This window comes from Dreissena polymorpha, chromosome 9 (assembly GCF_020536995.1).
Source record: "Dreissena polymorpha isolate Duluth1 chromosome 9, UMN_Dpol_1.0, whole genome shotgun sequence".
Classification (NCBI taxonomy): domain Eukaryota; kingdom Metazoa; phylum Mollusca; class Bivalvia; order Myida; family Dreissenidae; genus Dreissena; species Dreissena polymorpha.
Genome location: NC_068363.1, coordinates 82,084,219 through 82,101,143, shown reverse-complemented (window position 1 = coordinate 82,101,143; position 16,925 = coordinate 82,084,219). Strand labels below are relative to the sequence as shown.

The 16,925-nt window shown below is 33.3% G+C and overlaps 1 protein-coding gene and 1 long non-coding RNA gene across 2 annotated transcripts in view; one reads left to right on the top strand and one right to left on the bottom strand.

Annotated features, from left to right (window-relative positions):
- Window positions 1-16,925, top strand: part of LOC127844004 ((Lyso)-N-acylphosphatidylethanolamine lipase-like) — a 55,673-nt gene extending 38,748 nt beyond the window's left edge. The window contains exon 4 of the mRNA XM_052373970.1: window positions 15,444-16,925. Within this exon, the coding sequence (XP_052229930.1) occupies window positions 15,444-15,623 (180 nt within the window). The 3' untranslated portion in view covers window positions 15,624-16,925. The remainder of the gene's footprint in view (window positions 1-15,443) is intronic.
- On the bottom strand, window positions 9,685-14,142 carry LOC127844020 (uncharacterized). The gene is made up of 3 exons (XR_008032516.1): window positions 13,806-14,142; window positions 12,193-12,258; window positions 9,685-10,119 (listed from the first exon to the last, which is right to left on the bottom strand). It is a non-coding gene; the product is annotated as an uncharacterized LOC127844020 (long non-coding RNA).

Sequence of the window (16,925 nt, the reverse complement as noted above, 5' to 3'; positions counted from 1 at the left end):
CATTGTGTGAATACGTTTTTTGGAACTGAGACCTTGACCTTTGACCTAGTGGCCTGAAAATCAATAGGGGTCATTTGCGAGTCATGATCAATGTACCTATGAAGTTTCATGATCCTAGGCATAAGCTTCCTTGTGTTATCATCCGGAAAACATTTTACTCTGTCAAGTCACCGTGACCTTGACCTTTGACCTAGTGACCTGAAAGTCAATAGGGGTCATCTGCGAGTCATGATCAATGTACCTAAGAAGTTTCATATCATAGGCGTAAGCATTCTTGAGTTATCATCCGGAAACTATTTTTCAAAGTTGAGTCACTGTGACCATGACCTTTGACGTAGTGACCTGAAAATCATTAGGGGTCATCTGCGAGTCATGATCAATGTACCTATGAAGTTTCATGATCCTAGGCATAAACGTTGTTGAGTTATCATCCGGAAACCATTTACTATTTCGGGTCACAGTGACCTTGACCTTTGACCTAGTGACCTAAATTCAATAGGTATCATCTGCGAGTCATGATCAATGTATCTATTAAGTTTCATGATCCTAGGCATAAGTGTTCTAGAGTTATCATCCGGAAACCATTTTACTGTTTCGGGTCACCGTGACCTTTGACCTAGTGACCTCAAAAGGGGTCATCTGCGAGTCATGATCAATGTTTCTATGAAGTTTCATGATCCTAGGCATAAGCGTTCTTGAGTTATCATCCGGAAACCATTTTACTATTTCGGGTCACCGTGACCTTGACCTCTGACCTAGTGACCTGAAAATCTATAGGGTTCATCTGCGAGTCATGATCAATGTACCTATGAAGTTTCATGATCCTAGGCATAAGCGTTCTTGAGTTATCATCTGGAAACCGTTTTACTATTTTGGGTCACCGTGACCTTGACCTTTGACCTAGTGATCTCAAAATCAATAGTGTTCATCTGCGAGTCATGATCAATGTACACATGAAGTTTCATGATCCTAGGCATAAGCGTTCTTGAGTTATCATCAGGAAACCATTTTACTATTTCGGGTCACCGTGACCTTGCTCTTTGACCTAGTGACCTCAAAATAAATATGGGTCATCTGCGAGTCATGATCAATGTACCTATGAAGTTTCATGATCCTAGGCCTAAGCGTTCTTGAGTTATCATCCGGAAACCATCTGGTGGACGGACAAACTGACAGACTAAGCGACATGTGCTAAACAATATACCCCGAACAAGCCACATAAGAAATGCAGCATAACACATTCTAAAAGTAAAAGATATCTGTGCAATGATATCTTTTCTTCAAATGGTAAGATGAACAAACAAGAGGGCCTGAAAGGCCCAAAGTCGTTCACCAGAGATAACAAGATATTATTGGGACAAATATTGTGACCAAAATTCTTGTAGATCGGAAAATAAATGTGACCTCTCGGGTGTTAACAATGTTTTACTATAGCAATATAAGGAAAAATGCCCCACCTCCTGGCAGCCATGTTTTTCAACCAATTGTAACCATTTTCTAACTGATCCAAGATATCATTGAGACTTATATTCTGGCCAAATTTTATGAAGATTGGAATATAAACGTGGCATCCAGCATTCTTGAGTTATCATCCGGAAACCATCTGGTGGACGGACATACGGACAGACATGTGCAAAACAATATACCCTTTCTTTTTCGAAGGGGGGCATAATAATACAGTAGAATGAACCAACAAGGGAGGCAACTTGTTATGTCACAATTTGGCAGTATATAAAAAGTGGTACTTAATTATCTCGCTAAACATGGGTCTAAATTACGTTTAAAAGCTATTTTCTGATTGGATGAAACAGTCCGAAATCATCCAATAAATAAAGTCGAGATATTTTTCTTGCGGAACATGCAATGCCATGCCGCATGCAAGCTATTTATAAAGTAAATATCGTAAATCAAAAGGTTTGTTATGTTTTTTTTCGCGGTCATAGACAGTGTTCCTGGCTGAAAACGATGCAATATTACTTGTAAATCATTCATGCATTAGTTTTTAGCAAGAAAGAGTCAGAATATTAGTGTAAAACATAAAAAAAAATATTTAAACTTGTGTCTGCTACAATTTAACGAGTGGTTACGGAAATTACCGATTGTACAGATGTACCGACAGACATATGCAAAACGAAAGAATTGCGTGCTTATTTCAAGTTTATCAGCCTTGAAATTACCTATTAATCAAATGAGAATCAAAATTATTAAAATATAAACCAGTAATGTTCATTAACACCAAAATCTTTGGGCACAACCATCATATTTTTGGAAACCGTGACGTATTGTTTTTCAGAAACCGACGATCGGTAATTTCCATAACCATATGGAAAATTTCATCACTGACAAGTTTTGTTTCTAATGTTTTTCTCAAATATTCTACCACAAAATTATAGTATACCATTACACAAATGAATGACAAGTAATAATTCCTTGATTTTGGGGAGGGACACTGTCTATAAATGCTAAAAAAAACATAAAGGCTAAACTGAAGTGCATACAATATTGAAAAATAAATCATAATTCAAGTGTAGACAAGTGTTCGTTTTATCCGATATATTCATTCATCCACATTGCTCAGACACTCAATTATCATGGAAATTATAACGAATATCTGACAAAAACTTGCATTATTTATTTTTATCTTTAAACTTCCATTTCATAAATGTTTTTTTGATAAACGTCGTTAATTATTAATTGTATATAGATTTCTCTATAGTTTGAAAAACATTTAGGCAAATATTTCTCATGTAAGATAAAATGCAAATAATTAATAAAATATTCCCTTTTAATCAGTATGTTGGTTTATCGGTCAATAACAATATCACTTTGAACATTGAATTATTTAAAAGTTATAACAAACATTAAATGTTCTCCGAACAAATGATTAATAACACATATAACAGATTGATAGGAAGATATGAACAAATCAAGGTTGCTAGGTTGCCTGCCTAGAATGGTCCTGTTAGTATGGAAGTACTTGATATATAAATTTATTAGCCTGTCGGTGTTGTAAAGACATAAAATATTTTATGAATGTCTCAAAGCGTGAATTATTTTGCATTTAGTAAAAGAAAGGCAACATATAACCCTTAAGTGGCTGACAAGAACTTGTGGCTGAATACGACTAAAAAGAGGCATTATTCTTCTTGAAAATGAAAGTAAACATCATAATATATGAATTTTCTTATCAAAAGTGTTATTTTTTGTGAATAGGGGAAATACATATTCAAGAATAAACAATATAATTATAAATGTTTTGGCGAAGTGCATTATAGTATTATCATAGTACCAGTTTTGGTCTAAAAATCCAGTAACATTTTTTAAATTTCATAACCCCTTGTTGCAAAAAAAAATCATGAAAAATAGAATTTTAAGAGTAACCTATTAAAATAAAATAAAAAATGCTTTATTAGACCCTAGATATTATTTTTTGCAATCATTTTTCATCAATTACAAATGTTTAAAAAAAATAAATTTCATGCTACTCATGGAACCAGTTTTTTGTAGAAAATTAATTACATTTTTTTTAAATGCGTTACCCCTTGTTGCCAAAAAATTCATAAAAAATATAATTTTCAAAGAGATCCTTTAAAACAAAAAGAAAATGCCTTCTTAAACCTTAAATATTATTCCTTCAAGCATTTTACATCAATAATTATTTATGTTTGAAAAAATTATTGGTTCATGCTAAATACTGTTTGATATACTGTAAATAATGTAACTACACATCCAAGTAGTGAGTCCATCAAACTATTGCAACCGAAACACCTGGTGTGCCAAGGCACCAGCCGAAGTCAAATGCCTTCTGACTTAGTGCATTTTACTATTTATATTTTTATGCATTTGTATATGTTTGAAAAATTGTATAATCTTAAATGACATCTTCTGACCATGCATGTCCTAGATTTCAAAATCCAGGCCCTGGTCTGACACATTGGTAACATTAACGTTAAACTGTTACCAGGCTTCTGAATTTAATTAGCCAGGTCACAGGAAAAGGGCAGTCTAATCAGTATCCAATTAAACTATTTGTCATTGTCAGAAAACCGCTCATAAGCAAACAGCTTTCAAGCAACTGCAGGCTGAACTGGATCTAAACTGGCCACAATAGCCTTAATGTCTCTTTTACTGGGATACAGTTCATTTAATTTTTAAGAAATCTTGTCATGTTTTGGTAAATTGACAAAAATTGAAAAAAGTTGTATCGGATTCGCAAATTTTTGTTTAAGTTATGTTATTTTTAGGAAACAGTATTACTGAACATTTACCCTTGTCTAATATAGCGATTATATGCATCTTTTAACGATTGAAACATTATAAAGCGTTGCAACGCCAAACGGTTGAATAATTTGGAGAGTTATGTTGTTGTTGTTTAATTGTGTGAAACTACGAAGATTGCTTATATTAGGTATAAAATACGTCAACCATTTATACTTGGCAGAAAAGTCTAGCAGGCTAATGCGTTTTTACTCCAGGACTAAGGGGGTCACTGGTTCAAGCCCTGTGGCGGACTACTTTTTTTTAAAGAATTTTATTCTTGATTTTAAACTGGAGCTTTTAAGATCCAATGTTTACATTTATCAATATAAAGCATTTAATGACTAACTTCAAAACATGTTAAAATCTGTGAAACATAATATCTACTCCTATAAATATGAGGTCGATATACATGGACTAAACGGTAAATTACGTCTTATTATTTGGACTATGATATCAACTACTTAAATAGAAAGAAGAAAGAATTCATACAAACCAGTAATTTGAGTTAAGAGTTTGTAACCAATGTTGTATTTCAGGACAGCTTGGTGATATGCAAATTCCATATGAGCTGTTGAAATTGGGTATCATAGCCATTCAATAAGTCGCAAAATGCTCGAACAAAATTTATAAAGCAAAATGTGACTTAAATTGATAACTAAAAATACCAGTATCATCAGTATGCCAGTTTTGCCTTGTCAAACTGTCGAGATCCAGAAAGTGCTTCATTTCACATTGAATATATCCTTCGAATTCCATTTATTGTTGCATTGCTAAATAGCGAAACAAGCCAATTTAAGCTGTAAGAAAGTTTTGACACGAGTGTTATCAAGTCTCTCATAGGCGAAGTCATTGTTGTAGAAAGTGATCCATTCACATCGAATATATCCTTCGAATTCCATCCATTGTTGTCATTAGCGGAGATTTAGTGAATAAATAATTCATATATCATAAATGACAGCTTCTAAATAGCGAAACAAGCCAATTTATGCAGTAAGAAAGTTTTGAATCGAGACTTTCATGGGGGGGGCCATTGTTGAATGTTGAAACACGAACGACAACTCTGCTAGGAGAATCAACAAGCAATCTCCTACGCAGTGGCTTATGCCCAAGGGAAGTAACTGAAAAATCGAGTTATCTCAATCGGACTGGCTCGGTCTTTTACATAGGTCGCCATTGTGAATTTTTTTTTATGGTTATTATACCTTAGACGATGCTGTTCCAGCATCGTCAAAAAGAAGCTTACTATGGCAGTTTTAGTAGATTAATTGTTTAAATAAAAATAGTATAGATATTTCATTTGATCATAATATTGAGTCGCACAGCCAACATTACAGTCATAGTGCGTGCTTAATCATAAAACATGGCTTACACAGGCTGTTTTAGCAGATTAATTGTTCAAATGAAAATAGTATAGATATTTCATTTTTTAAATAATATTCAGCCGCACAGCCAACATAACAGTCATAGTGCATGCTTAATCATAAAACATGGCTTACACATGCAGTTTTAGCAGATTGTTTAAATAAAAATAGCATAGATATTTCATTTTTAAATAATATTCAGCCGCAGAGCCAACATTACAGTCATTGTGCGTTCTTAATAATAAAAAAATGCATTAACAAGCACACATAGTTAAGACAATGACCACTTTTTTTGAAAACAAATAAGGGAATGATATGAATAGAAATGACATATAAGGAGTGACAAATAAACATCAGCGTTATTAACATAAACATTCAATTAAAGTTACAAGAAAGTATTTATTTGTGTTTATTATTTTAGAAAAGGTTTATATGTTATTTTTTTGCAAATTTGCATATTCTAAACACATGTTGACTTCATTTAAATAAGATAAGGTCTATAGTCTCACTAGTGGTTTGTGATGGTTTAAGTAATCCAATTTATCAAGGTGTATGACCACATGCTAACAATAGAATTGTTGGCTATCGCCCACTTAATGATGTATAGTCTGTTTTACAGATTGACTTTTATATGCCTTTTTATAGACTGTTTAATTACTTATTTGTTAACAGGTTTAATTATATCGAATAATGTATCGAGAAGTGCATTTCTGTTATATATCAATCATTCTCTATCGCCCACTAGATAATATATAGTCTGGTTTGAAGATTGACATATATATGCCGTTTTATATTCTGTTTCATTGCTAATTTGTTTACAAAGTATACTTACATTGAATAATGTATCGAGAAGTGCATTTCTGTTATATATCAAGCATTGTTTAAAAGAAAAAAAAATCAACAAATGGTATTAGTTAATTATAGGGTATAGTTACAAAAAATAATAGGATTTATTTACAATTTTTTTTTTGAATTACAGAGAATTGTGTAACATACAGAAGCGTATACTATTTAATTAGAATCATACCATCTTTCAGTGACATGGGGTCCATACATGGTAGTTATGGTGTCTCTAACGTCCACTCACTCCTGTTCTTCTGAAGCGCCTGAATTATTCAATAACATTGTTCACGTTGTCGTAAATGTCAAATTTGATGCGCTCATCGGCAACAGTTTGACCATATACAGAACCGTTAAAGTACCAGGCACTACTAATGTCCGGGTGCAGGTGAAGCCTACTGATAAGCCCCTGGTTGGGCTTGGTAACGTCATCCACCAGTTGATAACCATTGTTCTTCATGGGGGCCCTCTTTCGCATAATGGTGGACTTTGCGGAGTTGTTTTTCAGTTTAATGAGGACTGGGCGTGTTTGCCCCCGCGTTGTGGGGATACGATGGATCGCTACTATATCAGTCAGCAGTAAGTCTACCCCTGCATGGGTCTTCAGGGTTGATGTTACTGTTTTTGTTAGTGATTCTTCTGATTCGTCCCTATTTTCTTGAATGTTCAATATCTTCATATTATTCTTCCTGGAGTATTGTTCATTGTAATTTGCTTTTTGATGTGCCAGTTTGCTCAGCTCATATGCTTTATTTACTTGTTCCTGTAGTGATTTATTTTCAGAGGTTGTGATGTCTTCTATTTTTTGTATTTATTCTTTTAGGTTTGTATTATCAAACTCTAGGGAGTCGATTTTTAATTGCATTTCATTAAACATCTAACTAACTAAGTGCTCTATCTTATTGTTCATGTTCTCTTCAATTTCGGCCATAATTGTTGTGATTGTGCTGGTAATTAATTCTTCTATCTCCTCTTTTTTTAGCATACTCTTGAGCTCCTCCCTCGAACTGGTAATTTCCTTTGTCATATTTTGCAGCTGTGTTTGGATAGCATGTAGCTCATCCATGCTGTCCAGAATTACTTGTCTCACTGTCAGGTCGGGATTTCTTAATAGCCTGCTTTGTTTGAGGTTTTGTCCCCGTAAAATTCAATTTACTCATAGTTATGAGTAAATTTATTATTCTCTATTCTCAAAATACTATTAAAATCTCATCATCTTTATAACCCATATCATCATCATTATCATTATCAAACAAATAATAAACCAAAGACAAAATAGGAGTGAGTGCTTGTATTTGACAGGACTTTCAACATATAAACGCAAAAAACAATTCTTCTGACGCCCGTATGTGTTGTATGTGCAATGGATATAGACCTCAACGGCACCGCTCAATTGATGAGCCTCGAAACGACTGGAAACAGTGTAACATCTTTGTTCAGGTGTATAAAGAACTGAAACGATACTATTTAAATGCTGTAGGGCATGTAATTATGAATTCTTCACATGCACATGTGTGTCATGTGAAAAAATGCAAATTTATTCATAACAATTAGACGTCATGTATATAATTCAAATAAAGAGTTACTGTTTGAATAAACTGATCCCGGCCGATGCCCAAAGTGCACACAGGACGCCCACAATGCCCATCAATCACGCTAACTTGCTTAAATATTATAAATTAACAATTATGAAACATTAATTTGTTCAAAGAAGCTGCTAATATCTGCAAGATTCATCCATCACCACCAATCAAGAGAAGTGTACATGACTTCACGTACACCCCATACAATAATCAGTAGTAATAAACGATTCAGGTAAAACCGCGAGCGGGATACGCAACCCTACTGCCATTTTTGTTTTCTTATTTTTTCTTTTAATGGCAGGGGGACGTATGAGGACCCATGGCTCGAGACCGGTGTCTAGGTGCCTTCATCACCTCCCGAAACCTCTAATTTTAGAGAAATCTACAAATAAGCAGCTATTATTATACTGTAAACATTAAGTATTATTTAGTAAAAAATGTAATTAAAACATTATCAATTTCATTGCGCAAATTAACATAACAAACAAACATCAAAAGCATCCCGCACACACCCCGGACATCAACATAAAAACAAACAAATCACTCAAACCATAAAATCCATAAAGCACCTAAAAAGAATGTTGATAAATCATAAGTATTCCGAGAAATATATAAATGCATATGACGAACAGCTATATTAAACCGACTTCAACATCTAACCAGTCACACCAAAATGAAAATATTAAGTAATCGTACAATAAGAATGTCTTTAAAATTAAACGTTCATTACGAAAGACAACAAAAAATAATAACACTGAAATTTAAACATACCAATATTTCAATAAATATGCTGGAGGTACTATCTCCAGGAAGTGAGAGTCTCGAAAAACATGACACCCATAACTTAAAAAACCTCATTCAAACACAATATTAAGTAAAAAATGAGTCAAAATAATCAAGAAAACTTAGCTGCTTCAGACTTAAATGAAAATACACCCATCGTCTTTCCCAGTAAAGGAATCGGTTTGTGTTAAGATCCCATCTCACATGGACTAAAAACCGAACTGAAAATATACTAAATATAGACTTTATAATTGCAAAATTATAAACATAAAAGCAATGTAACCAATTATTTAACCATACATATGTTCATTAAGGGCGGGCGGGCGGGGTTATCACCCTTTCGTTTTCTTGCTCCATAACTTTGCCTGTCAAAAACAACCCTCGAATGGCGTCTCACTAGATGTGCAAATCATATATACCCCAAAACGAAAAACTCGTGCGCTTTCGCGCTAAAACATGCACACAAAACCCGTGCATTATACGCGCTAAACCATTACCATAATCTCTCTTCTAAATAACACGTATTAAACCATACTATACCGTATTTATCAAACCGAGAATAATTTCATTTACTCATAGTTATGAGTAAATTTATTATTCTCTATTCTCAAAATACTATTAAAATCTCATCATCTTTATAACCCATATCATCATCATTATCATTATCAAACAAATAATAAACCAAAGACAAAATAGGAGTGAGTGCTTGTATATGACAGGACTTTCGAATAAAACAAAGAGAGAATACAAATAATATAAAACATAAAATGAATACCTAAATATTCTCCACCACGTTATATACCTCTCGAACTGTGTTTTAACTGAAAAGATACAATTATAAACATTTGTAAAAGCAATAAAATTAATTCAATCAAAATAGGCACACTATGACCTTCAACAACGGTCAACTGACCACACAAGCCAACTGGCTTATCAACATCAGGCACACTCTGGCCTTCACAAACGGTCAAATGACCACACAAGCCAAACGGCTAATCAACATCAGGCACACTCTGGCCTTCACAAACGGTCAAATGACCACACAAGCCAAACGGCTAATCAACATCAGGCACACTCTGGCCTTCACAAACGGTCAAATGACCAATCGAATAATGCACAAGAGAATTAAACAGATATAATAAAACAATATTTACAAAATTAATGATAAACATTAAAACGGAAATAAAAAATATCATAATCATAATCCTTATAATAATAATAACATACTACATAAACCATACCTTTATGTTCTCCAATACTTAATATACAATTCGTACTGTCCAGTTACTGCACTGCAAAAAAAAACTTGCAAAGATTGTTAATTCCATGTGAACATGCTTTTTAAGAAAATAAGTTCAACTCACAAAAGCCAACCGGCTTTCACACATCAGATCAACTTGCTTTAAAAAACGGTCAACTGACCATACAAGCCAACTGGTTTACAGAATCAGGCCAAATGGCCGTAAACAAATTGGTCCAATGACCACAAGGAAACATACACACAACACAAACACAGAACTTAATAATACTCAAAAGCATTCCCAAACCATTTATATAATAATATATTATAGTGTCTTTAAATGTGCTACGAACAACACATCATACATTTCAAATCACACATACATTAATAATGACTTTTCACAAATCTAAATTTAGCGACACCGATAATCTGTCTTTCAAAGAATCTTTAACATATCCGTCCTTAGTGGAAACACTTTTCCATCTACCATGTCTTTGCCAAAGTCTATCCACAGTCTTATTATTGGCACTTATAGATGCTCCACCAGCACGAAAAGAATGAAGTCCATATTTAGAAGAAACATAACCCAATAGACTTCACTTCTTCTTAAAACTATCATTTATAGTAGAATAACTTATATGCTTATTATTAGAAATCAATTTGAAACAGTGTTTAACATTACACAAATAAACTGGTCTAAACACATAATCAGTAGATGAACATGCAATATCTGCAACACACAAATACTTTTCAAACAATTTCACAGGACATGTGTCTGTATTAGTTTTTGCAATCAGAACAGTATTACCCTCTCTTAAAATGTCCGTTTTTGACTTTTCAATTTTAATATCACAATGCGTATCTAAAAATACAACATCTGATCTTTTAACAGACAAAATTTCACTTATCCTAAAAAACAAGCATAAAATAAGAAAAAGATTGTAACGCCTCTTAAATACCCCAAAGAACAATCGCTCTCAGAAACAAAAGTGTGATAAAATTTCTTTAATATATCTGATGTAATAGGCTCCTTTTTAAATAACGGCTTTGCAATTCTCCGAATGCACCCACATAAAATACATCATAATAATCCTAGTAATAATAATAACATACTACATAAACCATACCTTTATGTTCTTCAATACTTAATATACTATTCGAACTGTCCAGTTACTGCATTGCAAACAATAATTTTGCAAATATTGTAAATTCTATGAGACTTTCGTTCCAAGAAAGTTCGGTAACCTGACAACACAAGCCAACAGGCTTTCACACACCATATAGACTGGCTTTAAAAACGGTCAACTGACCATACAAGCCAACTGGCTTTCAAAATCAGGCCAATTGGCCTTAAACAACTTGGTCCAATGACCACAAGAGACATGCACAAATACCAAACACATTTTACTAATGTTCTCACAATCAATACGTATGTTCTGCTCTTAAAATTAAAACTACCGACTTGACATTTGTTTTAAGGTTCAATTCACCAACACAGACAAACTTTAAGCTACTGATCGAACCCTGGCTCAAATTTCCATGGCAATAGCATAAGCTCAATTGATATACTAGAACACCGTATTAATTTTGATTTACTAATTTGAAAACAACAAAATGCTTAACACACTCAAATACAAAGCTATAGGTACTTGGTCGGCTGCAAAACTCGTCAATTTTTGGAATTTTAACCCATCAAACAAATCTCAAAGAAAACCGGTATTGATGCAAAGTTGAATTTCTGTGACTCTAAAAGGAATACATGTACCATCTGAGAATAATCCCTGTTGCTGAACCGTTACTTGTTTTTGTTCAATTAAACGCAAAACCTAGAGACTCATTCATTTTTACGTGCTAAACCATAACCATACTCACTTTCTCTTCTAAATAATATGTATAGACCAACATCATTCGGTATTTATCAAACCTAAAATAATATCATTCACTAAAAATTCGTTAATGTAGTATTATCCATTCACAAAATACTGTCAACTATTCCTCCTCCTCATCAATAATGTTAGCATCATCATCAACATTTATAACATCATCATCAATAAAATCATCATTATTAATCTTAACAAGTTATTTTCTAACACATAATTACACAAAAAAAAACAACAAATTATACCTTTCGAGCTGCCCTCTTACTATAATGTTACACTATTCATTATTTATTCTTCGAACTGTCCAGCTTCTGAAAAAATAAACTTCGCAAACATGTGTAAATGCAATTTCAACATGTGTTTTGAGACATTTTTCTGAACTGACACGCAAGCAAACTGGCTTATACGCATCTGAAAAAAATCTGCTTTCAACAAACTGTCAACGGACAACCCGAGCTAACCGGTTAATTTACATAAGCCAATCTGGCCCTTAATAACATACATTTAATGTTCTCCAATATATAATATCCTTCGAACAGTACAATCTTAACATTAAATAAAAACAAAAATGTAAATGTAAACGCACGTTTAACAAATTTGGTTAACAAACTACACGCGCTAACTGGGTTTATCCACATCTGGTCAACTGGCTTTCACCAAAACGATAAGCAAATTACACATGTTAACTGGCATTCAAAAAACGGCCAAACACCATAAAAGCAAAATGTCTTTACACATCAAGCCAACAGGCCACCAAACAAGAACAAAAACTATCACGAAAACAAAATGACTTATATTGCAAATAAATCCGGTCTACTGTTGTTATCATTACAGTACCTAATCTTTAAAAATGCATTTAACTATGACGAAACTAAATTTAACAAAACCGATAAATGCCTTTCATCTAAGTTTAAAACAACAGTCTTATTGTCAACGCTCTTTTCAAACCAAATTTATACCACAGTTTATCCAAAATATCGTAAATTAATTAGCACATATGCATGCACCATTATTGACACCAACCTTGCAGGGAAAACTTAACGTCTTAAATTATTATGAAAAATATAATAACTCAAAATGTTTTAATTCAATTTAGAGATTTTTTTTTTTTAATTGTATTTAATAACATATAAACTGTTTATTCAATATCCAGCGAACGAGATGTAATATATGCAAAACACAAACATGTTTCAAAAAAAAAGTTTACAAGACAAGTCTCTATAGCTGTTTCATAGATGAATAGAATATATATTTCCGTAATGTATCGATTTTTGATGTTTCATTCTTAATTCACAATTGGAATACCTGAATAGTTTAAAGATATGTTCGCATAAATTTTTATCCGCTCATTATCATACCACGTCATATATCGCACACAACCATCTAGCTGAATTATAAGGAAAACGGCATTTAATTGTTATTAATCGTTTGTTGAATTATACGCTTGGAACTAATACACAAACTTGTAACACATGTATTACCATATAAGGTGTTATATCTTATAAACAATAAAAATAAAGCAAGGTGTTCGTAAAAACATGAGGGAGAGTGATCTAACTCTGCTATCAAAACAACTTGGAGTGACACACTATGTGGCCTTACCTATATATAATCCTACCAGACCATTACATTTGCGACCTCTTTTTGAACTTAAATAGTTTCATTTTTACCCAATAATCAAATCAATTGATGTATCTGAATAATTGGAACTAAACAAAAACAACAGCACAAATAAAGATATGGAGCATGTTATTGAATATACTTATCATAAAAGTTAACAAGGAACACAACCTGTGTTAATTTCAATCGGAATGTTGTTGCCAGTGTTATTACAATAAACAGAACCAACAAGTCTGACCTTTGTTCGAAGTTCCAGCTCACCATTCCGCTTCTAGCAGAGAATCAGTCCTCTCATCGAAAATCTCCTTCCGAATACTATGTATTTCGCAAATGAACGCCTAAACTACTTTATCACCCTTTCGTTTTCTTGCTCCATAACTTTGCCTGTCAAAAACAACCCTCGAATGGCGTCTCACTAGATGTGCAAATCATATATACCCCAAAACGAAAAACTCGTGCGCTTTCGCGCTAAAACATGCACACAAAACCCGTGCATTATACGCGCTAAACCATTACCATAATCTCTCTTCTAAATAACACGTATTAAACCATACTATTCCGTATTTATCAAACCGAGAATAATTTCATTTTGTCTGGCCTTTTATTGTATTTTCACTCATTGTTCAAGCAACTCTTGTTGAAAGGCAAGATGGAGATACTTGAGAAGAACAGTTAGTTTTCACAAAAATTTTATTGTATTGATAATCCAGCTTTTGTTCTGCCTCGGCCTATGATCCAGGTAAGCACAGGTAAACCCAGGTATTCAGGGGTTTTCTCAAAATAGTATATTGTGAAAAAATTCAACAGTCATTCATCTATTGTAGAAAAAAAATCAACACCTTCAATCTATTCTTTTCAATCACAATATTTCCAATGTTTCACTTTATCACTTGAAGAACTTAACATTCATGTACATGTTGTACTAAAAAAAATTATGACTTAGTCACTACAAACATGTATTTAAATGTATTTTTTCAGAGCACTTTATCCACACATCTCACTGTGATGACCTTGAACTATTTCATTTTTTTTTTAAATTATTTAATCAATAATTTTGACGAGACAAGCAGGGTTCGACAAATCCACTTGCCCGTTTTCAATTACGAGTAGAAATCGGCTCCGGACGAGTGAATATTCCGGCAGCGCTCATCCTGTAGGACGAGTAGCATTTCTTGCCGAAAAGATCTAAATTTCAAGTTTTAACACATCTTTACCAAACAAAACAACGTTTAATCGGTGATTTAAAATTAACTGGATGTTGATTTCTCCACACTGCGATAAAATAAGTCCTGTTCAGGTTACGGACTGATACCGGTATGTTTCGTGAATGTTTCTTTTACAGTACGGTATACGGTCTTTTCATACTGCTAAAAAAATCGTCTAAATTCATCACATCTTGAGATTGAAAGAGTGGCTATTGGCAAATTTTAATGGACGAAAATGACAAAGAGAAAACTGCCTTGTGTACACACAGAGGCTTGTTTGAGTTTAACAAAATGCCTGTCGGACTCTCAAATGCTCCTAAAGTGTAATCATAATGATTGTGCCATGAGGACAAAATGAAAAACAAACAAGTGAAAAGTGTGTTAAAACAGTTTATAAGCTTTATTGAAACTGGTGAGTTAACAGTTCTATATGAAAACCAATAGAAAATCACAATAAAACATATTAGTTCAGATTTATTGCAGTTTTTGAATAAATTGCAGGGCAAGTACATATTTCAGCAGGGCAAGTGAAAATTCTTAGCTACTCGCCCTGCAGGGCAAGTTGCTGAAAACAATTTTGTCGACCCCTGACAAGCTATGAATGAATATTTCTGCAAATAATTTAAATGTCAATAAATGTGTTGAAGTTTCTATTCTGTTAACATTTTCAGACGATACCGGGTGCCGGTCATCATGTGTATGCAGACAGACCAGAAAGCTTCAACAAAATAATGAACCAGTACCTGGACAAAATGGATGTACATTCGGACAACGAGAGGAAAAAGAAAGTGGCGTTACGTCAGGTGAAGTCAGAAGCAGATCTGGAAGAATACCCTTTTACACAAGTGTGACAGTTTTGAAATATGTAAACATTGCCAAGTTGGCCCCAGTCCTCAAATGTTTAAAAATGGAACTTTACAGATCCTGTTGTAGTTGACAACTAACCAACCAAAACTAGAAAGAAATGCATTAACATGTGTAAACTGATAATAATTTGCTACTAATGATTCTTAATGTTTTTATAACATGATGCTTCTGGTAAATCATAATTATATTCCATTAACACAAAAAACTTATGAAGATAAACATAAATAAATCACATAAATATATATATATATATTTCAGTTTCCACTAAAATAAACTTCATTTCCTGACATTAAAACGGGTGCCATATTAGCACACATTGAGTTATTACATTGGAACGGGGCGTACCGTTTCAAACTATCTTAGAAGCAGATTGAAATATTTGTAATATTAAGAATCAGGGAAGATATCCCCGGTTACGTCCAATTCAGATCCAGAGAATTTAATAACTCAAGTTTGTTATGTACAATCTCAGAACTGTCAAACAACAATTTCGGCATATTATTTGAAATCGGTTTTAAATAACAATGGATTTCAAATAAAGGAAAATAATCATTTTTCTGTGTTGTTGTGATGATATTTTGGAAGAATTCCAAGGAAGCACAGGCGCCATGGAAGCCTTATTGCAATGCATACTCACTCACACATGATTGCAAGAAATGAAAGAACTTCAGAAATATTCTTAGAAAATTTTCAAATAAGTTAAACAAATTATCTTCATTATTACAGATAATAATCAAATATTGAAACAAAACCAAACCTTTTTTTAATGTCGCTTCAGATGTAACCTTCATATTTGGTATGCATGTGTATATGGACAAGGCCTTTCCAAACTTGCACAAATTTTGACCCCTTTGACCTTGAACTTAGGGTCCGCGTTTAGGTTTCGAAACCGCGTTTAGGTTTCGAAAAAGTGTTTTTCACGCGCATATGTCATCCTATGGTGACAGCTCTTGTTTAAATAAATAATAATCATAATCTGGACAATGCATATGTTAAAAGTAATCTTGTTTTGCCAAAATGATTAATTAAATTAATTATTTATGACTACTGAGTATTGTTGTATGCATGCCTATGACACTAGTGAGTATTGTTGTATGCATGCCTATGACACTAGTGAGTATTGTTGTATGCATTCCTATGACACTAGTGAGTATTGTTGTATGCATGCCTATGACACTAGTGAGTATTGTTGTATGCATGCTTATAACACAAGTGAGTATTGTTATTGAAATTGTTCTTACTTTGTACAGATCATTACACACAAAATAAACGCATTACTATCTGCA